At 34.2% G+C, this 27236-nt stretch overlaps 1 protein-coding gene across 6 annotated transcripts in view; it reads right to left on the reverse strand.

Moving 5' to 3' along the window:
* The window catches only part of LOC114328846 (uronyl 2-sulfotransferase-like), a 113377-nt gene that overhangs the window by 12210 nt on the left and 73931 nt on the right, over positions 1–27236 (reverse strand). For all 6 annotated transcript variants that reach the window (XM_028277803.1, XM_028277801.2, XM_050645848.1 and 3 more), the window contains one exon: positions 7150–7284. In XM_028277803.1, coding sequence (XP_028133604.1) covers positions 7150–7284 — 135 coding nt within the window. The remainder of the gene's footprint in view (positions 1–7149; positions 7285–27236) is intronic.

Consider the following 27236-nt stretch of genomic DNA (forward strand, 5'->3'; position numbering starts at 1 on the left):
GGGGTGGTCGTCACCCCATCTCGGGGATGGAAATTTTTTATTATATTTTGACCGCACAAGTTGGTAAAATCATTCATTCTAAGCAAAAAACGTTCTATATATTTTTTTGATAAAATTAATAGTTTTCGATTTATTCGCTTTCGAAAGTGTTAGTTTTATATCGAAAAAAACCAATGATTTTTAATTATTATTCTTCTAATAACTCCAAAAGTTTTCGTTTTATCAAAACAACTTTACTTAACAAAAATGTACATTTTGAAAAAATAAACAAATTTTCTTTAAGACCAATAGTAATCGAGCTATAGGTACTTTATTATATTTTAGTTCTTTTTCGTCAAATGCTAAATATTGTAGTTTCAAAGTCAAAAGACGGAAAAAATATGCATTTTTCGAGGATAACTTGTTCAAACTAATTTAAAATATTTAAAAATATATATCTTTAGAAATAAAACAAAGGCCTCTAGCTCAAAAGTTAAGTGACATAATGAAAAGAATGTCAGTCCCTATTTTTTTTCAGCGGAAAAGTGATCGGAAGCAACCCCCTAATCACCACCCTAATTAAAATTCATATATATTATTAATAGGCTCTAGAAGTCTGACCGGCTTAAAATGATTAGTTTTTTAAAAAAATTGAGTTAAAAGCGAATAACGAATTTTTGTAGTTTGGAAAAAAATGTCCTTTTCTTCAGAATAGAAAAATTAGAATCAGAGATACAAAAAATGTTTAAAAATGAAATTGTAGCTTATTTAATTCTCAAGAACCTGAATTGCAAAAAATTTTTTCTACGGTAAAAATTGAGTGAGTATTGGCAATTAAAACTTTTAATAACATGCAAAAACAACCTTTACCAAATCTTTCAAAGTCACCTCTTTTTGTGACTGAGGATTTTAAAAATATTTAATATCAATAGGCTTAAAGATCTTGCAAAAACCCACAAAATTCTTTTTTACCAAACTTTCTAAGATAAAAAATAAAAAAATTACGGTTAAAAAATCAATATATTAAAAAAAAAGCAGAAATCCAATTGGAAGCATAATAATGTCAGTTAGCGGTGTTTTTAGTCATTGGCCTTATTTATTCTTCTTTGTTTATGTATTATTAATAGATTCTAGAAGTTTAGCTGGCTTAGAATGATTAGTTTAAAAAAAAGGAGTTAAAAGCGAATAAATAATTTTTGTAGTTTGGTAAAAAATGCCATTTTCTTCAGAATAGAAAGAATAGCATCAGAGATACGAAAAAATGTTTAATTATGAAATGGTAGGTTATTTAATTTCCAAAAAGCTCGTTTGAAATTTTTTTTTCTATCGCAAAAATTGAGTGAATCGTAAATGAGCCTATATCGAAAAACATTGATTTTTTCAATATAAAACTAACACTTTCGATAGCAAATAAATCGAAAGTTATTAATTTTATCAAAAAAATGTACGGGACATTTTTTGCTTAGAATGAATGTTTTTATCAACTTTTGCGGTCAAAATATAATATAAAATGTTCACCCCCGAGATGGAGTGGCAACCACCCCCATGGTAAAAGCGCCTTTCGGCATCATATATATGTATTTTGATCCTTGGACTATCCACTACCTATTCTCAAATTTCCAAGCAAATCGATATATTCTGTAAAAATTGCGAGGATTTGTCCTATATTAAGCTTCATTACTTCGACTATTATACAAATAAGTCGATACAGTCGCTGTAGCGATTTAAAACAGTTCGACGCTTTAGATCCTAAGAACTAAAGACTTCTATTGGGAGTTAGTTCTGGTAACACAACCTGAATTTGTACCTTCTAAAACTTGCAAACCTAACGAACGATGAATTAGAAGAAGGCAATGGGAATTCTAAGATTGCATTTCAATACTTGTGTATTTATCTAGGTAAAAATTCCAACGAATATTGGTTCCCTGTACTCAGATAGGAGTAATCGTAATAGACAATTAAAACGAAAGACAGCTTATTCATTCAATGGCAGCTACAATTCATTCAGAGGTGACCACCATCATCATGCGTAAGTTTCATCCTCTTTAGGGATCATAGGAGAAGCTCTATGGTCTACACTAAACGAAAAGAAAAATAAGTATGGAAATATTCCACAAGATTGGAGTTTGGCGTACATAAGCTCTATCCGCATGATACATATATGTATCTATATGATACAGAATCCTTAAAAAGATTGTTTGAAATGTTAACGATGGCAGTAATGCATACATTAACGCTATTACGAACATGTACATAAAGCAAAAGCTGCCGTTAAAATGGAGAATAAAATTTCAGACGCATTTCCTGTGGCTTAAGACAAGGATGTTCTTTGTCCTTAAATCTATTCAAAAGCTATATACAAAAACATTAAACAACTGGAGGGGAAAATGCACAGGACAACAAATATTTTCTTTGCAGACGATCAGGTGACTATAGCAAATGATGAGGAAAACATGGATTATATTATTCGAAAGTTAACCGAATAATACGAAAATTGGTGACTTACATTCAACATAAACAAAACGAGGATAAATGACGAAGAAAGAGACTCACAACTCTCGATAGAGATGTAAAAAAATGCGAAGAATTTAAATACCCAGGTCAATGATAGCGAAGCAAAGAACGTAGAAACGGGACATCCAGCAGAAAATACAATAGGGCCGAAATGTGCTACAAACACTAAACTCATTACTTTGGCCTCCTAAAATTAGTTTACGAATAAAAAAAATGACAATCTATAAATCGGTTTCAGTAGCAAAACCAATTTTAAGGTACGGATCTGAATGTTGGCAAATGACGATGAAAGAAAAGAAAAAACCAGAAGTAGTAAAAATAAACTATCTAAGAGGGCGTCGGATATCCAGACTTGATCACATTCCAAATGAAGAGATAAGAAGAAGAACAGGAAGAATTTGCAATACCTAGATACAATAGGATCCAAACAGCTTTTATGGTACGGGCATATAATGCGAATGACAGATGAAGGATGGCCAAAAAAGGCCTTAAACTATCCATGGAATAGAAGCAGAGGAATAGAGGAAGACCAGAGAAGAATCGGAGGAATAATGAGAGGTAGAATCATGAATGAGGAGGAATAGACCAACCGAAAAAGGTGGAGATCGAAATGCGGGATGCGGCTGAGGCTGTAACCCTGTAAATAGAACCCTGTAAATAGATAGGTAGGGATAAGTCAGATAAATACAAATAGACCAAGCAAGTTAGGTTTTTACTCGATATAACTGAAAGGACAGGGTTTGACAGTTGAAATGTGTAGTATGAGATATTACAAAAAGACTACCATCTTGGGATTCATCAATTTTTTAGTGGAACAATTTTTAAATTAACAACAAAAACGTCAATTTTAGTTTTTTGCTCATAACTTAAAAACTTGTTTATTTAGAGATTTGACGTTCACAGGTAACTTTTTCAGACAAAAAAGATACATCGAATGAGACACGCTAAATGAAAATCGGTTAATAAACAAAAAAGTTATTGCAAAACGGACGACAAAATCGCTGTTTTTGGATATTGTTAATAACAATTTTATTATTAACTAAAATTTGTTTAGATGTATCTAAACTTGAGGGTATTATGGTGTTTGAATGGTGTGCAAAAAATGGTGCAGATCTATTAAATAGTTTTTGCAAAATTCAATTTGTTTATAAAATTTTTTGAAAAACGAGCTTATTTCTGAGGCTGGTCCAGTTTATTTGGTTAACTGGATTTCAATGATCTGGGGCTTATTTCCTTCGATAAGATGTATACTAATAGCCTATGACGAAAATTTAAAAAAAAGTTACATTTATGTACTCAAAATTATTTGTTAATAAATAGCACTTTTTAAGCTTATAAACAATTACAATAACTCCGTGGAAATTAGATCAAATTAAATGGCAATAAAAAATACGGAAAGCTGATTAAAATACACAACTTTAAAAAAAAATTAAAGTCCTACCACCCTGGGGGGCTGAGATGGGCCCTTTTTTTTAAATCACTGTTACGTTAATTAACAACATTAGTGGGCGTAGCGGCTGGCGTAGCCGAATAAGAATTAATTCGCGCGCTGTTACACTAATAGCCGGTATAGGTGAAATTTTCTAGTCATTTTAGGCACGATAAGAGCCTAAACTTAAATAGTAGAACCTAAAAGAAAACGTATGAACACTGTGCCGTCACGTTTTAGTGACACACATGCGTCGACAGTGGCGCATCAAAGTTTCCACAGATGGACGGCATAAATAAATTAAAAAGTACCCTCCCTCACTAACGGAATTCAATTTATTTCACTTTTTAAATTCTATGTGATTAACAAATAAGACTAGTAATACTTAATAACGTAATTTTAACCCACCGTCCCTTCCCCACCATTAAAAACAAAAAAAAATCCAATTTTATTTTTTTTAGATCAATTTTTAAATTTAAAAAAATTCACACTCATAATTGAGGCTTTTACAAAATATTTCTATTTTTTATGGACCTGTAGGTTAAATGTACATCGCCTCGAAAAAATTTTTTTTTGTTCAGAGAAAAACCTTTAACTTTTTTTGGGAATGGTTGCAGGTCTAATTTTTTTAATCTTGTATTTTATCGTATTTAACGTATTTAATGTATTTTATCAAACACTATATTTCTAATTTTTTTCAGAATTTTCCTTAAGGTTCGCCACGTTCGATAATCCAAAAAAACTGTCTTTTAGTGGTTTTTGGGGGTTTGAACGTGTTTTTCCCATTTTTAAATATTCTAAGGAACTCAGTTACTTCAATTTTCATATAAACTATAAAAAAAACACGATTGTCTTTGATACATTGATTTGATCTATTTTGAAGTCTATAAAATAGAAAAATCCCCAAAAACCATCTAAAAGACAGTTTTTCGGATTTTTGAAGGTGGCGAACCTTACGAAACACCTTATAAAAATTAGGAATATAGTGTTTGATAAAATACACAAGAATAAGTTATACGTTTTTTCCGAAAAAAAAAATATTTAAAAAAAAGGTTATGTACACTCAATTTACAGGTTCATAAAAAAGACACATGTTTTTTAAAAGCCTCATTTGTGCGTGTGAATATTTTTGAAATTTAAAAATTGGTTGCATTCCACCTAAAAAAATAAAGACGAAAAATTAAGTTTTTGATGGTGGCGGAAGGAGGAAGGGGGGGGGGTTAAAATTAGGTTATTACGTATTACCAGTCTTACTTCTTAATCACATAGAACTTAAAAAATGAAAAAAATTGAATTCTATTGGTGAAGATTTTACCTTTTGATTTATTTATCCCGTCCATAAGAAGAAACTTTGATACGCCACTGTCGACGCATGTGCGTCACTAAAACGTGACGGCATAGTGTTCATACGTTTTCTTTTAGGTTCTACTATTTAAGTTTAGGCTCTTATAGTGCCTAGAATGACTAGCAAATTTCACCTACACCGGCTGTTAGTGTAATAACGCGCAAATTCAGTCTCATTCGGCTACGCCAGCCGCTACGTCCACTATTTTTTACTCGGAACGCAAAATACTCTTTGTTTATAACACTTCTGTTTAAACAATTTGTAATATTTTTTCTAGCTAAAAATTTTGTTGAAAACTTTGACTTTTCTTATAAAAGATTGGTTAATGTCAGCCCTTAATGTTGTTAATCAATGTAACAGTGATTTAAAAAAAGGGCGATCTCAGCTCCCCAGGGTGGTAGGGCTTTTATTTTTTTTAAGTTGTGTATTTTAATCAGCTTTCCGTATTTTTTATTGCCATTTAATTTGATCTAATTTCCCCGGAGTTATTGTAATTGTTTATAAGCTTAAAAATGCTATTTATTAACCAATTATTTTGAGTACATAAATTTAGTATACATCTTATCGAAGGAAATAAGCCCCAGATCATTAAAATACAGTCGGTCAAATTAACTGGAAGAGCCTCAGAAATTAGCTCGTTTTTCAAAAAACTTTATAAACAAATTCAATTTTGCAAAAAAATTTTTAATAGATCTGGATAATTTTTAGCACACCATTCAATCACCATAATACCCTCTAGTTTAGATACATTTAAACAAATTTTAATTAATAATAAAATTGTTATCAACAATATCCAAAAACAGCGATTTTGTCGTCCGTTTTGCAATAACTTTTTTGTTTATTAACCGATTTTCATTTGGCGTATCTCATTCGATGTATCTTTTTTGTCTGAAAAAGTTACCTGTGAACGTCAAATCTCTAAATAATAGTATATTACTTTATGAGGCGGAGAAGCATGACTTTTCTTGACGCGCCCGATATTACGCGCCGAACGAAGTGAGGCGCGTAATAGAGGGCAAGTCAAGAAAAGTCGCTTCTTTGCCGAATAAAGTATACTATTTTTTCTTCAAACGTAGCAATTTTCAACCATAAATAGTACAATTCATACGCTATTTTTACTCGAAATTAACTGTGACAACTATCAAAGTCGTCTAGATGTTAGAAATTAAAATAATTAAGTCGTCGGAATGATTGCTGAAAGTTGTGCTCGACCATCAGTATCATCAACAATTACCAATGCGTATCAAGAGTCGGGAACATTTTTGCACGGTTTCAATTTTGAAAATGCCTCATTAACTAATTGTACTTTTAATATTACTATAAATAAAAATGATGTTTAACTGTTGTTAATGACATTTGTATTGTTGCTTTGTGACATGTTTCAGATTGTTGCCATGACAACATTTTTCCCTCCGCCGTAAAGAAATGGGAAAAAAACTGCTGCCGGCGGAGACATCAAACTTTGACAGGATCAAGTTAGATAAGTAATGTCATCATTATTTGACGTTTGAAGAAAAACAAGTTTTTAGTTATGAGCAAAAAACTAAAATTGACGTTTTTGTTGTTAATTTAAAAATTGTTCCACTAAAAAATTGATGAATCCCAAGATTTTTTTGTAATATCTCATACTACACATTTCAACTGTCAAACCCTGCCCTTTCAGGTATGTCGAAAAAAGGCTAATTTTTTACAAACTTGATTGACCTAAAATTTGAGAAATCAAAAGTTTGTTTGCGCACATGGATGTCAAAAAATTACATATCTATATTTTGAAAGTATAAGTATCACCCTGTATTATTTTATGCACTTGCTGCATAAATTAGTACGTTTAAATGACCCTTGACAATTTAATAAATATTATTCTTTGTGTTTGTTTACTTACATACAAAGTTTATCATGGCCGCAGAAATATGGAATGGAAAGTTCATAAGGTTGTCCGTTTTTGAAATTGCAGCCGTTTCTCTTGCTTACCAAGCATTTATAAAAATAATCTTTTCTCACTTCTTTATCTGTTGACCTGTAAAGGTAATAAGTTATTTAAACAATAATGTTTAGTTACAGTAAATCAACAGTGAAAGATATTTTTGTTTTTATTTTGTGAGACCTTTATGTAATATTATAATTACTAAATATTCACTGATTGCAGAGTATACAGTTGAGTCCCTGAATAGTCTATTGATTATGTTCAAAATAAGAGAGGTAGAAGGGAACTACAACGTTAACGGGATTTTATTGAAAAAACCACGGAGTGCTACCATTTAAATGGGTGCGTTTTTGAGAAAGGTTTGAATTAATCCCTAGGCATAGGGTGAATTAGTATGAGTTCTATGCTTCTTTTGGTACAAATACGTCTACAGGAAGATTATTTTTCTACGTTAAATTTAGTATCGAAATATCACATTTTAAAGTCAAAAATATTTTTTTGTACAAAAATATATTCAAAATAAAAGCAAGAATAAAACACGAAAGAAAGCAATTTTGCTTTTTGCGTCTTAACTTTTTTCCACAAGGATATAGGTATAGGTATTGCTTCAGCAAAAAATAACTTCCATCCTTCGTCTTTAAAATGAAGTTTGATAAAAGTCTCTAGGATTTGCAGTTTACAAAATAGGATTTTTTAAATTTCGCCGCTCACGGCGTTTTTGACCCAGTTTCCCCATTATTTGGCAAACATTGTTCTGTAACTTTTTTTCTACGCATTTCTAGGTATATGCAATGGTACATTTAGTAGAAAGAGAAGTCAATTATCTTTAAAATGGTCTATTGTATAAGGTTCTACGGCTCTTTTTTAGCAAGTTATGCTTTTTTTTCAAGGTTTTATACCTTAAATGATTTTTAATATTTTTAATGAGTATTTTTTAAATTTCTCATTATGACTATTTTTCTTATACATTTAGGTATATACCTACATTGCAGAATAAAAAAGCTTAATTTGGTTTACTTTAAAATGGTGTATTGCAAAAGATTCTAGGACTATTTTTAAAGAAGATATCCGTAGGATATCCAAGGCTATCCGTAATTTGAGAAAACAATTTTATTTTTTTTTTCAATTAGACGAATATCATTGCATACTGTAACATAATTTTTAATTCCACATAACTTTTCTTAATAACACTTTTCGATATTGTGAAATATAAAGGTACGTTACTCTTGAGCGAAATTTATATTTTTTAACATAATACTTCTTATACTATTGATAAAATTTTCTATCTGATGATTGAATCTTAGATTTTAGCCTATGCAGAGCATTTTATAGAGAATAATTTTTTTTTATAAAGTTAATAATAAAAAAGTTTTCCATATGGTTCCAACTGTGTGGGACCTATTGCGTGTGTACCTATATGTCACATTTCGAAAAAGCATATCTTATTTAAAAATAGTCCTAGAATTTTTACAATACACCATTAAAAAAAAAGAAAATAAGTTCTTTTTTTTTTCTTTTATACTGTACAATGTATATACTATATACCTAAATATAAAATAAAAAAAGTTATACTGAGAAATTTAAAAATATGTAATCGTAAAATATATCAAAAATCATTAAGGGCACTCAAAGTCCGAAAATTTAACTTTTTAACTTTTTTGGGTTATGATTGAAAATTATTCTCTGAAATTTTCTCTTTCCAACGATATACAGGGTGTAACGAAAATACAGGTCATAAATTTAGTCACATATTCTGGGACCAAAAATAGTTTGATTGAACCTAACTTACCTTAGTACAAATGTGCATATAAAAAAAGTTACAACCCTTTGAAATTACAAAATGAAAATCGATTTTTTCCGATATATCGAAAACTATTAAAGATTTTTTATTGAAAATGGACATATGGCATTTTTATGACAGTATCATTTTAAAAAAAAATTATAGTGAAATTTGGAGACCCTATAAAAATTTTATGGGGGTTTAGTTCCTTTAAACCCCCCCAAACTTTTGTGTACGTTCCAAATAAATTGTTATTGTAGTACCATTACTTAAACACAATATTTTGAAAACTTTTTTGGCTCTTAGTACTTTTTCGAAAATTCAGTTTTTATCGAGATATTTTAAATATTTGTCAAATCCACCACATATTTGTATATGGTTAAGTACGATTATGGAGACTTGGTAAGAATATGAAAATTTATGTATGATTTACATTTTTAGGTATATTTTGAACCGTATTAAAAAAGAAGCCATATCTCGATAAAAGTTGCCTTCTTGAAAAAATACAAAAAAGCAAAAAAGTTTTAAAAATATTTTGTTTAACTAATGGTATCGCAGTAATAGTTTAATTGGAGCGTACACAAACATTTGGGGGGTTTAAAGGAACAAAACCCCCATAAAATTTTTATGTAAACATATTAAAAAAGAAGCCGCAACTCGATAAAAACTGCCTTATCGAAAAAATACTAAGAGCCAAAAAAGTTTTAAAAATATTGAATTTAACTAATGGTACCACAATAATAATTTAATTTGAACGTACAGAAAAGTTTGGGGGGGTTTAAGGGAACAAAACCCCCATAAAATTTTTATGGGGAGCACAAATTTCACTATAATTTTTCTTTAAGATGCTTCTGCCGTAAGAATGCCAAATATCTATTTTCAATAAAAAATCTCTAATAGTTTTCGATATATTCGAAAGAATCGATTTTCATTTTGTAACTTCAAAGGGCTATAACTTTTTTTATGTGCATATTTGTACTAAGGTAAGTTAGGTTCATTCGAACTATTTTTGGTCCCAGAATATGTGATTTAATTTATGACCTGTATTTTTGTTACACCCTGTATAACACATTATAGTATAAAATATCCATGGTTACAAAACTATTTGTTTTCTGAACGTCTGCACTCAACTTACCGTGTACCGGTAGCTTTATAGCCTATTAGAGTGTTTTATGTTTTTGCGATTTCCCGAATACTAGGTTTTTAACTTTTGATGTCAGATATCTTTGTTTCCTGAGATGATAAAAGGTCCAAATTTTTACGGTAATTGTAGATAGATAATATCTAGTCCCGCGTAAATTTTTATTGAAAAATGTACAAAAACAAGTAAAATAAAAAATAAAATCTAAACTTTTTGGGGTTTTTTTGTAAGAGTATTTTAAAAATTTTTAAAATAAATGTTTCTTTCACTCTCTTTACAAAAATCTACGCGAGACTAAACAATACATGTAGTTTCAAAATAAAACAAAAATTAGGTCTCTAAGTGCTTTGGTTACAGAGCTATATGACATAATGTTAACATTGTCGTTAAATGGGACTTTGGGTGCCCTTAAGGCTATCGGTACATAATTCGCAAATATTTTACGGCTATCCCTACTTTTTCTGTCTTTAAGCGGCAAATTACGTGTAGTAAAATTCACACTGGTATGGATATGTAAACCTAGAATGTCATTCTACTTGAAAATGTCATCGTTAACTTAAAGAGATGGCTTTTGAATGTTCTTGGAGAACTGTTATTTGTAAAAATGCAAATTATTAATTCAGTTAATAAGTTTGATAATTTTTTAATTGTAATAATTTATATGTACAATACTGAATCGAGAAAAGAGTAAAAGCGTTAAAGTGATTTTTTCATAATATATTATAACTATGGAATGCTTACAATTTTGAACATCTTTAACAACAAAATACTTGGATCACAGAATATATTATCCTGATGTATTCTCTGCTTGGATCTTCCACAAATAATACACAATAAATACCTTTTTATTAAGTTCACGTCTTAAATCAATTATTTATCAAATACACTATATTTCAATATTATTTAATCAAAAACGCAAAATATTCCAGATGCCATGTCAAATATTTAAAATTGTCACTGATTGTCACTGTTTGACAGACAATTATGCTGACAATCTTCTATTCGACTGAGTGCGTTGTAAGACAAAGATAGATTTGGAAAATATTACCACGGATATTGTGTTCATTTTTTTTCGAATCCTGAAAAAACCAATAAATTTTTTTGAGAAATTTAAACGCAGAATGAAAGACTAAATTATTACCGAGGGCCGAATGTCCCTTAGAATAAATAAAAAGTTTATTTTGAATGAGATATTTGAAATTAAAAATCACACTAAATTTTCTCTTAGTTTTTTACCCCTGTAACTTATTAAAATAAACATTATAGAAGTTCTCAGGGACTTTCGGCCCTCGCTAATAATGTAATCTTTCATTCTGCGTTTAATATTTTCAAAAATACTTATTAGTTTTCTCAGGATTCGAAACAAATGAATCCCCATTTGAATAGCATTGCAGCCGAAAATACGTACCCATCCTCTTAAAAGTATAAAACTTTGAACAACCATATCTTGTTTAAAAATAGTCAAACAGCTTTCTACTATAGACCACTTTAAAGGTAATTAAATTTTCTTCCTATTAAATACCACATTGCATAATATACCTAAACTTACGTAAAAAAAAAGTTACAGAACAAAGTTTGAGAAGTAACAATTAAAATGGGCCAAAATCGCTGTGAGTGGGGAACTTTGAAAAATCATATTTTGGAAAATATAAACCGTAGAGACTTCTTCCAAACGTCATTTTAAAGAGGGAGGACGGAAGTTTTTTTTTCTGTGAAGCAATGCCTACACTTAGATCCCCGTGGAAAAAAGTTATGGGGCAAAAAACAAAAATGCTATCTTTCGTGTTTTTTTCTTGCTTTTCTTTTGAATATATTTATCTTTGAAAAAAAATGTTTTTAACTTTAAAATGTGATGCTTCGATAGTAAATTTAACCTGAAACAATTTTTCTGTAGACGTGTTTGTACCAAAAGTGCATAGAACTCACCCTAATTCGCCCTGTGCCTAGGGACTAATTCACCCTTTTCTCAAAAATGCACCCCTTTAAATGGTAGCACTCCACGGTTTTTTCACATCTAGAAGTCCATTGGAACAATAAAACCCCGTTAACGTTGTAGTTCCTTTCTAAAATACATAATCAATAGCCGGAAATTGAAATTTACTAAACGCAACAGTAAGTGACATTACAGATTATAAGAGTAAATGCTGACAGATACTTAAAGACGAAAGAAAAATGTATTCTACATTTTAAACACGCGGATTTCTGACTTTAGAGCTTTATAATGAGTTGAATGTGGCAAAATTAATTTTATAAAAGTATTTTATTGTTCAATTAAGAAATGCAAATTAATTAAGGATAGATACTAGAAAATTATTTACTGTTCACAATAAAAATATTTTGTAGAGATAAATTCCATAGAGTTATATATTAGCATAGAGAGAGTGTCATTCAGAGCGAAGTGACGACACCATCTTTTTTATTTGGATTAGTGCTGTTTCACTCTTAAGCATAGTAAAGCTGCTACAGTTGTCCTCCTCTTCCGTGCCTATATTCACACTGATTGTCATCATAGATTTTCGATACAATGTGTTAGAAAGAGATGCAGCAAACCAGTCCATGAGATCTTGTCGTCAGGAAGCGCGGAAGGTCGGCTCTCTCTATGTCAATATATACCTCTATGATAAATTCCACAAAATTTAATGAGTTTAGTATACACTCCCACTATTTCCAATAATTCTTCTTTTTTTTTAATGAAAGATTAAGTTGATTTGAGCAGTTAGTAGTGTGAGATAGGAATTTTTGTGTTGTACGTTTTGTGTAGAATAATCAGCCGAGAGATCTATTTAGAAAAATACGCTACTTAACAAGAGACTTCAAAGCAGTGCCGTATTTCCCATTACGCAAATTACGCCTAGGCGTAAGGCGACAAAACTGGGGAGGCGGCAAAATTTCAAACAATTATCAGGAAAACTCTTAAACTGAAATTATATACGGGGCCATCACCCAAAATCTATTTTACGTATAATACAGCTAAAAATGAATGAATGTTTGGTAGGTTTCCAATGAAATCTAAAGTCTCCGCCCCGCCGTAACATGGTCGGGCAGAAGTACAATTGTTGGGAATGATTATTTTATCTGACTGTAACAAAAGGATACCGCTTATCTGCCGCGCGATTGCCGCAAAGAAGCCGCTTTAGATAAGAGCCGCGCTACTGATAGTAGTCAAAGGAAGTCGTAAGTGAACGTCTCGATTTTTCTAGTAAACTACTTAACTACTGGAAATTCCTAGAACATTCAGGAAACCCTGCCGGTAGGTATATAAAGCGAACAGTTACAGCTGTGTGCTGTGTGCTATCACCAGACAGTTGAAGATATGAGTGAGAGAGTGACTAGCAGACAGATTGGCTAGACAGAGTGGTTTTAGTAGTGAGATAGTGTTAAGTAAGTGTTATTAGTTATTATTTGTAAAGAAGTAGAAGAGTGAAGAGTATTGAGTATTAGAAATCTGTAAATATTAGTAGGTAAATAGTGCAAGTATTGTTATACTTATAAGTGGACTTGTTGAAATAAAGTAGTAGTTTAAAGTTTTAAAGTGAGTTGTTGGTTTATTGAAGAACGAAGAACCCACGGAAAATACGACGGGTAAAAGTCGTAACAATATTCAATATTGTTCATCCCAGTCAGTTAGTTTAAACTGTTTAAAGTGTCGAGTCCAGTGTCGCAAAATTTTCAACACTATGAGTGACGGCCGAAAACGATTAAGTGGAGCGCAATACAAGACGCTTGCTGAGGAAAAGCGGAGAAAACTTCATGCAGTTTTAGACAAAACAAAAAAATTAAACAACTATTTTTTAATTAAACCTACAACTACAACTTCCAAAGCGCAAACACATGATTCGGATTCGGAATCGGAGACTGTTACTGCTGTGTCTGCTATACCTATACCACCAGATAATGCGGAAGCGATGGACACGGAGCCAAGTGAGAGTGAGTATCGATTATGTCATTATGTGAATAAATGTGTTTTTAACTACATTGCTACTCTTTGACTCTTTGGGCATCTCTTTGGCTCTTTGGCATATTTTAAATTTTCATTTAAATGGAATGCCCTGATTCTGATTGCCCTGTATATTTTGGGCTGAAATGAAACATCATTTTCTCAATTTTCGACACTTATATGGTATCTTCGTTTCTTCGTACGTAACTGTTAATAATTGTTAGTCCTATCAAAAAAAATCATTGGGGGTAACTTTAAAACGGTAAACACAAATTTTAAAATTACCATCTCGTTTATGATATGGGGGAAAATAAAAAAATTACAATTTTGAAATGACTTCATAAATCCTTAATTAGTAGAGTTACAAAAAAATGTTTGATGTAAAATTTTATTTATGAAAGTTTTACAATATTATACCATCGTCGATTATCAAAATGCAAATTTTTAGTTTAGAGGCATATTCGCATATTCGCATATTTTATTGTTCTAGGGTCAGAATCTAAAATAGAAGCATCTGCATGTGCATCAGCTTCAGTAAATCCACAATGTTTACAAGCAGTTATCAGTAACGACCCTGCCGAATGGAAGGCCAACGATGCTACTATCGATTATTTGTTGTCCTTACCAAATGAAATATGCCAAAATACAGATGAGGATTTTTCACTAACAAAAACTTTTATTGGCAATAAGACACGGTATCTTACTAAGAACGTTTTCCGTCGGAAACTTGCCAATGAGGAAGAACAACCTCGTAGATACTTAATATATTCACCATCAAAGAAATCCCTGTTTTGCATTCCATGTCGTCTTTTCGGAGGAACCTCAAAAATGGCCACTGATGGCGTAAATGATTGGAGTAATGTAAATAAAATTTTGAATTTACATGAAAACTCCCACGAACACGCCAAATCCCAAGTAACCTTATTGCGGCGTCAACAAAAGCAAAACCAAATTGATTCATTGCTGTGTCAGCAAATAAGACTCGAAGAAGATTACTGGCGAAAAGTGTTAAAGCGGGTGGTTGCAGTGACTAAAAAATTGGCTTCCAGAGGTTTACCGTTTAGAGGAACAGTTGAAAAATTCGGCAATCCAAACAACGGAAACTTCATGATGTGTCTGGAGCTCATAGCGAAATTTGATCCGTTTTTAGCCACGCATGTATCTCAGCACGGAAATCCGGGAAGTGGTAAAACGTCATACCTCTCATCTACAATATGTGAAGAATTTATCGACTTAATGTCGACTGAGGTTCTGAATCACATTATGTCCGAAATTGGAAAGTCAAAATACTATTCAATTATAATTGACTCAACACCCGACATGGCACATATTGATCAATTATCCGTAATCATCAGATATGTTACAGAAAATGGAAAACCAGTAGAGCGCTTCGTTGGCTTTTTGCCAAATGTGGGACATAAATCTGAAGATATGGAAAATGCTGTAATTTCTAAATTGGAGAAGCACAATTTGGAATTAAAACATTGTCGAGGTCAGTCCTACGACAACGCTAGTAATATGTCCGGCTGTTACAGTGGTTTACAAGCAAGGATTTTGAAACGCAACCCGCTCGCTGATTACCTACCATGTGCCGCCCATTCATTGAATTTGGTTGGCGTCTGCGCTGCCGAATGTGCCGGAGAGGCTGTAAGGTTTTTTGAAACGGTGCAGAGCCTATATACTTTTTTCTCGGCGTCTACTCGTCGTTGGGAAATTCTACTCTCCAATTTAAAAGCCGGCGCTAAAGTTCCAAAACGGGTCGACGGAACAAGATGGTCTGCACGCCATGATGCTTTAATGAGCTTACGCGGGAGCTGGAGCAATTATTTAAATGCTTTGACAACAATTGAAGAAGCGGTTTCAGAAAAACCAACGGTTCGAACGGAGGCAGCTGGGATTAAACGTCGCTTAAACCGTTTCGAATGTGCCTTCATGTCGGTTTTTTGGGAAGTGATATTAGAGCCTTTCCATAAAACCAACAAAACTCTTCAGGGCGTCGATATCGATACTGGCGACGTAACTAGACTCTTTTTATCATTGATAAATTTTGTCAAATCTTTGCGAAATACTGCCATGTTTGAAACGTACATTGACAAAGCCAAAAATATTATGGATGAAAGATACAATGATGACCATCAAAGAAATCGGAGACGTAAACTTTTCCCAGATGAAAATAGGGATGGTGACACAATTCTGACAGGAAGGGAACAGCTAAAAGTGGACACATATTTTTCTATACTTGATAGGGTTTCAATGGAACTGAACAAAAGATATGAAGCATATGACAGTGTTTTCAAAAAATTTGGATTCTTTTACGTTATAAAAGAAAGTTCGCAAGAACAGTTAATCAAAAGTGCCAGGTACCTACAGGAATGTTATAAGGACGATCTGGAGGATGCGTTTCCAACAGAATGTTTGCATTTCTCGGAACTGTTAAAAGAAACAGACATAAAATACGAAAAATGCACTTTATCAAATATGCTCTCTCACATTCGACAATACAATTTGGAAGCAGTTTTCCCCAACGTTGAAATCGCCCTACGTATATTTGTTGCTATGGCTGTCACAGTTTGTTCGGCGGAGCGCTCATTTTCTACCCTCAAACGATTAAAGACGTATTTAAGATCAACAATGGAACAAGAGCGATTAAATGCATTGACAATTTTGACGATAGAATCTGATTTGACAAAAAGCTTAGATTTTGATAATATTATAAACTCGTTTGCGGCTATGAAATCCCGGCGAAAACTAATATAATATTATTATAGTTCATATAGTTGTGAAAATAAATATTTAAATTTAAAATTCTGGTTTTATTGCTGTTTTTACCTAGCTAACCTAAGGGCGGCATTTTTTAACTGGCGTAGGGCGGAAAATTGGTAAATCCGGCACTGCTTCAAAGCCAGAACTTAAGCCATTGAAGACAACACTGGAACTTTGAGAACAAACAGAGAAGATATGGCAGATACATGGAGATCGTATTGCAGGGATCTATATAAAGATGATCAACGCCAAGAATCTGTTAACCAACCCTCTGACGAGGTGGAAGAAGAACCTGATATACTTGAAAATGAAGTAAGACTCGCGATCAGTAAGCTCAAATATAATAAAGCACCAGGTCCAGATATGATAACAGCAGAAATGCTCAAAGCCACAGAAGAAACTGGCGTAAAATTACTTCATCTACTCTGTAACCAAATATGGCATTCTAAACCAGGCCCGGACTGGGCCGCCGGCCCACCGGCCCGCGGGCCGGTGCGCCTTTTACCTCCGTTAGTATCTATCCATTAAAAAAATTAAACGCTGAAAAATTTTTTTTTAATCTTTACACAAAGATTAGGCGGCAAAATTCCCCTAAAAACTGTTTTTACTTAATGAAGAAACATAAACTGCTACAGAAACCTATATAATAAAGCCAGTGGGTACAACAAAATATAACTTGTATCAGGTATCAGAATCAAATAGCACAGATACGATGCGCGGCGACCTCGAAAGCCATTCCTACGATTTGGGCGCCTTTCGTAGGTATCAATTTCCGCTGTTTCTGTTATAATAAATAACTTAGATACGACGCGCAGCGCCCTTGAAGATCATTTTTAGATTCTGTCGCCTTTTGTAAGTATCAAAATCTGCTGTTCTATTGTAATAAATAGCTTAGATACGACGCGCAGCGCCCTCGAAGATAATTTTTACGTGATGGGCGCCTTTCGTAGGTATCAATTTCCGCTGTTTATATTACCTACTTATAAAAATGATCTTCGAGGGAGCTGCGCGTTGAATCTAAGCCATTTGATTATCTGATACTTGATACAAACAGTGTTACATCCCACAATTAACCTATAATAGATATGTGTAGTTTTCTGCGCTCCATAACTACATTATACATATAGGATTGTTGTGCCCCAGAATCCTAAGTAATGAAGCCAGTGGGTACAACAAAATACAACTTGTAACCTTAGTTAGATAATACATAATCAAATAGCTTAGATGCGACGCGCGGCGCCGTCGAAGACCAATTTTACGATTCAGGCGCCTTTCGTAGGTATCAATATCCGGTCTTTCTATTACAATATAAGAGTGTTGCATCTTACAATTGGCCTAAAATCTGAGTGCAGTCTTCTACGCTCAATAAACTACATTATACATATAGGATTGGTGCGCCCTACAATCTTACACAATGAAGCCAGTGGGCATAGTAGAAACGCAACTTTGTCAGAATGTGCAAAAAGTGGCCATTTCAATGTTTGGTATAAATGTTAAGAAATTCGATACGCCGCCTTTAAAAATAAGAGCTTGCCGATATTGTAACATCCAATTAATCATTAGTAGTCAACTTGCATATTAGTACAGTTAAAATTATTAAAGAGTAAATTATTAAGCAAGACAAATTTAACTTTTTTTCTACTTTTAAGGACAAAAATTTCATTTCCCAATTTCATTAGAGAAACCGAATTAAAATTATTATACACATCATTTTTGAAACGCTATTTGGTTAAAATATCTCATATTTGTTGGTAAAAAAATATATTAATTTGTCTGGACTAAATTACGGGTTTGTTGATATCAGAGGACTTGGATTCACAAAATGTTGCAAAACTGAATTTTGTTATATTCGGTTTAAATTTTCTAGCGAATTTCAGAGCCGACTATACAACAAAATTTAACACACATAGCTCGAAAATAGCACGGTTTATGTTACTCATATCCTCGCATCTCTGACCAATCAAGCCGAAAGCACAGTATAAAGAGGGACAGTAGAACCACTCTCCGAAAAATTGGAAGTAAAATCTGTAGTCGCGCATGGCGACCGCGCAATGTTCTTAGTCGCTTTTGCCCCACTCTCGCATTGCTAGTCGCATGGAGACGTACGGATTTTAACAGGGAAAACCCGCATCCACCACTGGTGAATTACCAATGGCGTACTGCCGGTATTACTTCTTGAGATCAAAGCGCCGACAGAGGAGTGGTTTTACTGTGGAACCTCTATATACTGTGCCGAAAGCATCCTTCTAAAAAACCTCCTCATTAAAAAACCTTTTTAGATCGATATCCCCATCTTCCCGTTTCTTCCGTTTGCTCGTTAGTTCAAAACTCATATACTTATGTAAACTGAGCGATTCTTCTTCAAAAACAGTCCAAATTATGACCGTATTTAGAAGTGACGTTGAAACCAGCGAGATGTCCAGAAAGGATTCACTATTACTTCTCTCCGAACGTAGGTTTGATGTGTGAGATTTTTTGCTGCCGGTATACCTTCGAACCTGTCTCAGGATTTCTTCCTTTGTGATCAAATATTTGTGATCCCTGTCTATATCAAATATGTCTCACTGGTCCTGACAGTCCCGGACGTTCTCTATTACGTTTCCCTCCGTGCGGGCCACGATTGTCTTCTTTAGAGGCTCAGCCTGTTCTTTTCGTGCCACTTCGAGGTTTAGGTCCCGTTCCTAGTCTTCTTTGCGCTTTTGACGCCAATTACTCTTCCTCGTGTCTGCACTACTTTAGTTTAGCTTGAGGATTACTCTGCGTAGGATTTTCGACTTCCCTTCACGATCACCTTCTGCGTCACTACTTTCATACTCCTCCAGCGCGAGGTGAAGGTCCATACCCATAAAGACGACTTCCAGGAGCTTCTTGAGGTTCCTACCTCTGTAGCCTCCTCTATACTCTTAGGGACGCCTCTCTAGTCTCCAGTGTCTCCATGTCTTCCCACAATTTAGAAATAATTGCCAGTAGCGTCTTGTCCCTTTCCATTTCCGTCACACCTTTCTCTACAGGGACCATAAAAATATTCTGACGTTTCCCCGGTTCTCTTTTTTCTGACTCTACCTTGTAATTGTAATCATATAATTAAGTTGGAGGTATCTCTCCTGATCTGTATGTATCTCCTGTACATACAACCAATTTCGGTTTTTCCTGATCAGGTCGTGGGACCTTTCCCCATCACCTAACAGCCCAGGTTCCAAGACCACTACTAAGTGCACACCTACATTGGATCCGATTTTCTCCGATCAGATCAGATCAGATCCGATCCGATCCGATCCGACAGGCGGTGCCTACATTGGATCCGTCTTTCTCCGATCAGATCAGATCCGATCAGACCGGTTTTCCGGCGAGGGTGCCTACATTGGTTCAGTAATCTTCCGACCACCGACCACCGACAATGAGTTCCGATGAAGATGTGTTAAGGAGATGATGAATTTAAATATTTAAACATGTTAGCTTGCAACCCCCAACTTGCAACCAGTTTGAAACAGGTTTGCAACCAGTTTGCAACCAGTTTGCAACCAGTTTGCAACCAGTTTGCAACCAGTTTGCAACCATTTTGCAACCAACTTGCAACCAATTTGCAACTAATTTGCAACCAACTTGCAACCAACTTGCAACCAACTTGCAACTAAAATTGCAACTCAACTTGCAACCAATCGGAATGAAACCAAACACTTCTCGATGAGAATAGGAGAAGCTACTCCCGACGTCGGCCGATATCGGATCTGATCTGATCTGATCGGATCGGAGAAAAACGGATCCAATGTAGGCACTCCCATTTAATACTATGGGTTTATTTTTTATTCCGACGTCGGCCGACGTCGGATCTGATCTGATCTGATCGGATCGGAGAAAAACGGATCCAATGTAGGCACCCCCATTTAATACTATGGGTTTATTTTCTATTCCGACGTCGGCCGACGTCGGATCTGATCTGATCGGAGAAAATCGGATCCAATGTAGGTGCGGCCTAAGTGCACACCTACATTGGATCCGATTTTCTCCGATCAGATCAGATCAGACCAGATCCGATCCGATCCGACAGGCGGTGCCTACATTGGATCCGTCTTTCTCCGATCAGATCAGATCCGATCAGACCGGTTTTCCGGCGAGGGTGCCTACATTGGTTCAGTAATCTTCCGACCACCGACCACCGACAATGAGTTCCGATGAAGATGTGTTAAGGAGATGATGAATTTAATATATTTAAACATGTTAGCTTGCAACCCCCAACTTGCAACCAGTTTGAAACCAGTTTGAAACCGGTTTGCAACCAGTTTGCAACCAGTTTGCAACCATTTTGCAACCATTTTGCAACCAACTTGCAACCAATTTGCAACCAACTTGCAACCAACTTGCAACTAAAATTGCAACTCAACTTGCAACCAATCGGAATGAAACCAAACACTTCTCGATGAGAATAGAAGAAGCTACTCCCGACGTCGGCCGATATCGGATCTGATCTGATCTGATCGGATCGGAGAAAAACGGATCCAATGTAGGCACTCCCATTTAATACTATGAGTTTATTTTTTATTCCGACGTCGGCCGACGTCGGATCTGATCTGATCTGATCGGATCGGAGAAAAACGGATCCAATGTAGGCACCCCCATTTAATACTATGGGTTTATTTTCTATTCCGACGTCGGCCGACGTCGGATCTGATCTGATCGGAGAAAATCGGATCCAATGTAGGTGCGGCCTAAGTCGCCTGCAAGTTTATTTCCTCTTCTCGGTTTAGCGGCCGTAGAGTAAAGTGATCATCTTCCAACTCGACTTTATAGTGTCGTTAATTTTTTCAAAGCCTCTTTCCCCTGAGTTCAGGACCATTGCGATCATTTGTCTCTTTCTTTCACAAGTTATTGGGGGAAGACCTCTTCTTCTGTGTGGACACACAGGCGACTTCTCTTCTGTGTGGGGCGACTTCTCTGAAAGTGCCCTCCATGTCTTCGGTGACTCTTTTAAGGTTTTTACCACATTCTTGATTTTGATTTTCGCATTTGTATGGTCGAACATTAGTTTCACTAATTATCCTTTCAGCTCCTTTGCAAGGTTGCCTCCGCTGAATGATCCGTCTTTTTCAGGTCCCTGACCGGAATTCTTTCAACAGATCCCCTTTTTCTGAAGTCTGCTCCTTCCTCTTTTCTTCTTCGCTGAGTACTTACCCTTTGTTCTCTTCACTACTTATGAACACCATATTATCATCTCCTTCATAGCTTGTTCCAGCTGCATCACCACTGGTGACTCGCTCAATTGTCCCTTCATTTTGTTTTATTTTTTCCTACGTGATTAAATACTTATCCATATAGTTCCCACGAGTAGGGGCCAATTATACTGTCCGGCGAGGCAGTGCGCCCTTGCCCACGCTAAGGCTTGAATTTCAAAGGGTTTCGTCAGTTCTTCGAGGGCTCCGTTTGCTGCCGTCTGACCTAGGTCATTCACCACTCAGGCACGGATCGTCTGACACCGTGTGGTTGCGGATTTTTTATCGAGGTTTGCTCTTCTATTAGATAGAGTTTCATAGCGCTCTAAAAATTTGAAAAATTTCAAAAAGTGACTTCTATTGAACACCAATCATGATTTTTGTTAAATGTTTTTGAACCAGTAAATTCCTCTGTAGAAGCGGTTGAAAAATTACTCAAATTTTTCAAAAATTTGTTTGGAGTCTCCACAGAGCACCAAAAAATTCAACGGAGTTAAAGGGATACTGGGAAACTGAAGCTATATTTTTAGAGTATCTTAATATAATTTACTATTTCCAACAAAAATAGGAAATTACTTTATAGATTTTAATTAAAATTAAATTTAAAAAAATCACAAGTAATATTTACTTATTTACTTTACATGCGCTAGGATTTGAAAAAAGTTTGATGTAAAGAGGGGAGGTTTAGCGCCTTTGTTTAGAGATTAGGTTGGCGCCTTTTTTAGGATTTGGGTTGGCGCCTTTTTTAGGAGCCAGTCCGGCCCTGTTCTAAACAATGGCCTGAAGACTGGACAAAACCTGCAATAACGACAATTCATAAAAAAGGCAACTTCCATAAATGCGACAATTATAGAACTATTTCTCTTGTATCATATGCCGGTAAAATACAGGGTGTTCAGAAACTCTAATGACAAACGAATACAGCATATTCCTCAGGTAATTTTAAAACAATTTAACCCAATCCATCTAATCCGAAAATGCTTCCTAAAGCTAGAGCTATTTGAAGATTGCGTCTGGTAATTGTTTTTTCTTAAATATCTCCAGAACGCTTATATTTAGAAAAACGAAAATTGGTACACATACTTATCTTGAAGAGATAAATCGATTTCATCCATTGGAAATTTCTAGTACCGGTCACAGGCGTCCGTTTTGGGTAGAGGAACAGTTATATTATCGCAGAACTTTTTTGTTTTTAATTTTTAAGCATTTTTGAGTCTCGATTATTAAAATGTAAGGTATTATAGTACTAAAAGGTATTCTTAGTTTAAGTCGATAGGATACACCGTTTTCTAGAAAAATCGATTTTAAAATTTTTCGTTTTTTTAATATCAATTAAAAAATTTAAAAAAAAACTATTTAGAAAAAAGAAAACTGGTATTTTTATTTAAATTCTACAGATGAATCGATTTCATTAATTGCGAATTTTGGGTAGGTCAACGGTTATTTTATCGCATAACTTTTTTGTCTTCAATTTTTAAGAAGTTTTGACACTAGATTATTAAATTATGAGGTATTCTAGTACTAAAAGTTACTCTGGCTTTAAGTTGGTAAAATACACCGTTATTTTTTTGAAAAATTTTTCATTTTTTTTTTCAAATTCAGGAAACGAAAAATTTTCAAATCGATTTTTCTAGAAAACGGTGTATCCTATCGATTTAAAGCAAGAGTATCTTTTAGTACTAGAATACCTTACCGTTTAATAATCTGGTATTAAAAATGCTTCAAAGTTAAACACAAAAAAGTTATGCGATAAAATAACCGTTGGCCCACCCAAAACGGACGCCTATGAATGGTACTAGAAATTCACAATGGGTCGCACCGATTTATCTCCGGAAGATAAATACGTTTACCAATTTTCGTTTTTCTAACTGGAAGCGTTCTGGAGATATTTAAGAAAAACTAATGACAACACGCCATCTTCAAAAAGCTCTAGCTCCCTTAGGAAGCATTTTCGGACTAGGTGAATTTGGTTAAATTGTCTTAAAATTATCTGAGGAATCTCCTGTCTTCGTTTGTCGGTAGAGTTTCTGGACACCCTGTATAATCAATGAGAGACTAAAAACATCCCTTCAAAGAGAAATTCCACAAGAGCAAACTGGATTTTCTAAAGGTAGAGGTACTCGAGAACACCTGTTTAATATAAGACAGATAATCTAAAAATCTAGGGAATTCAATATTCCACTGTAGGTACCGGGTGTCCCAATAAGAATGGCTCTCGGCCATATCTCAGGAACCGTTTATAGTAGAGCTTTGAAATAAAAATTTTTATAACAAAAGTTGCCTCAGGAAAAGCCTGGAAATTATTTGCAGAATTGTGGGGCCACCGCTAGAGGGCGTAATTGAATATCAAAAATTAAAAAATCTAAATTTTACAAAATTTTCCTAATGAAGGGGCACTGGAAATCCGATCGTCGTATTCTTCATAAAATTCTACGCATATTTGATTTGACAAGTTTAGGTCTACCTTTGGAAATAAGAGGTGGGGGTGAGTGGGAACCTTGTTATGAAAAACTGGCTGTGAGTCCGGTTCTGCTTAATCAAATTTTGCAAACTTGGTCTTGTTGAAGACAGATCTTTTTCGTCAATGTAAAAGTTATGATTTCGAACCAACTTACTGAGTAATATACCAGCTAGAAGGCGTTATTTAATTTTTTTCAGAAATCTAGTGTTCATTGGAAAATATTAAATACAAACATGCATTTTTAATACCATATTACAAAATTAGACAAAATTAGCAACAGAATAGCGAAAACCGCATGTTAATACCTTTTTTCTATCTCGAGATATCTTACAAAACGTGTAAATTTAAAAACATAACTGTTACTGTCACTGGTAAACGAAATTCATTAAAAGTAGTGTGCTATGGAAACAACAAAGAAACATTTTCCAGCTGTCAACGTATATTAGGTCTTTTCAACGCTTCTCATTTGTTTCGAGCCTCGTTCATATCTCGTATATTAATATTATACACGGATTATACGGCATATGACAGAGGCTCGAAACAAATGAGAAGCGTTGAAAAGCCCTATTACAAAGAAATAAAAACAACTATTTAGTGATGACATAAACGTTCAAATTTTTGCCCATCATTTTCGTTGCAAACATTTACTCTTTCAAGAGTAGATTGAACAGCAGTCTCAATTTCTGCTCTCGATATGCTTTGAATGGCGTTTAGTATTCTCTGGATAATGTATTCTAGAGTAGTATATGATGGGCATAAATTTGAATATTTAGGTCGTCACTAAGTAGTTCTTTTTGTTCTGTGTTATATTTAATTTTAATAGTATTGTTAATCTTTATATTGTTGTTTTAATTAATTATATTTTTATACGTTGACATCTGGAAAATGTTATTTTGTTTTTTTCCACAGCATATTACTTTTCATTAACTTAGTTTACCGGTGATAGTAACAGTTATGTATAAAATTTACACGTTTCTCGAGATATCTTGAGATAGAAAAAAGGTATCGACATGCGGTTTTCGCTATTCTATTGCTAATTTTATCTAATTTTATAAAGTATGATTAAAAATGCATACTTGTATTTAATATTTTCCAAAGAAAACTAGATTTCTGAAAAAAATTAAATAACGCCTCCCAGCTGGCTTACTATTTATTAGGATGGTTCAAAATTATCACGCTTACATTGAAGAAAAAGATCTGTCTTTAACAAGACCCAGTTTTCAAAATTTGATTTAGCAGAACCGGACTTACAGCCATTTTTTCATAACAAGGTTCCCACTCACCCCCATCTCTTATTTGCAAAGGTAGAGTTAAACTTGTTAAATCAAATATGCGCAGAATTTTATGAAGAATACAATAATCGGATTTCCAGTGCCCCTTAATTAGGAAAATTTTGTAAAATTTAGATTTTTTTATTTTTGATATTCAATTACGCCCTCTAGCGGTGGACCCACAATTATGAAAATAATTTCCAGGCTTTTCCTGAGGTAACTTTTGTTATAAAAATTTTTATTTCAAAGCTCTACTATAAACGGTTCCTGAGATATGGCCGAGAGCCATTCTTATTGGGACACCCGGTACATATGCTTTATAGATTATCGTAAGGCGTTCGACAGGGTCAAGTAAAGACGCTTATGGCGAATACTAAAAGAAGTAGGCGTACCCCAACACCTTATTTCGCTTATAACTGAACTATACGAACACACTACTGGATCAGTTAGTGGGTTAGTGCTTGACACACTTTCAAACGAATTTCATCCAGAACGGGGTGTCAGACTGTTATGTATACTATCTCCACAATTATTCAATATATATGGAGAGCATATTATGAGAAGAGCACTTGAAGGATGGGAAAAGGGCATCTCAATAAATGGTCATAAAATAAACAACCTAGGTGTCGCAGATAGTCAAGCGAAGCTGATTGATCTGGTTGAAAACGAAAGTCAAATATTTGGTCTGCAATTACACATATCAAAGACAAATATCACGATAGCGGATAGACTACATAACAATCATCCACACATAACCACAAATTGATCGGTTTGAGGTTGTGAGCTCATACTTATATCTGGGATCATTAATCACAAACACAGAGTCACTACAGGAAGAAATAAATCGTAGATGTGATCTAGCAAAAGTAGCCACAGCAAAAATGACCACAATATGGAAGGACTGTCCAATTTCAAGAGCGTTAAAGATGAGGTTGATCAACTGCTTAATATTCCCAATACTGACATACGGATGTGAATCTTGCACCCTAAGAAATTCGGAAAGAAGAAAGATAGACGCCACTGAAATGTTCTGTTGGAGACGAATGCTACGAAGTCCTTGGACCGACCATAGAACAAATAATTCAATTTTAAGAGAGCTAAAAGTTAGCCAACGACTCTCCAGTAAAGTCATTTCCAACAATTAAAATACTTTAGACATGTTATGAGAGCAAACACAGAAAACATGGAAAGACTCATAATACAAGGAAAGGTGGAAGACCGAAGATCACGAGAAAGATCCCTAACAAGATGGATCGATCAAATTACAGGAATATGCAAAAGTCCTTTGCATGAGTTAAAAGAAATGACCAGAGACAGAGATCTTTGGAGACGGACAATACACGACATCACGTCGACCACTACACTTCCTCCTGGGGATCAGGATTGAAGAGAGAGATGTTTCCTATTTCGAATGTGTCAAAATGAATCTCGGCTAAGCGAATTCAGTATATGCATTAGTTTTTTTTATTTCTAGATATATCTTAA

Source organism: Diabrotica virgifera, chromosome 3 (genome assembly GCF_917563875.1).
Source record: "Diabrotica virgifera virgifera chromosome 3, PGI_DIABVI_V3a".
Taxonomy (NCBI): Eukaryota; Metazoa; Arthropoda; class Insecta; order Coleoptera; family Chrysomelidae; genus Diabrotica; species Diabrotica virgifera.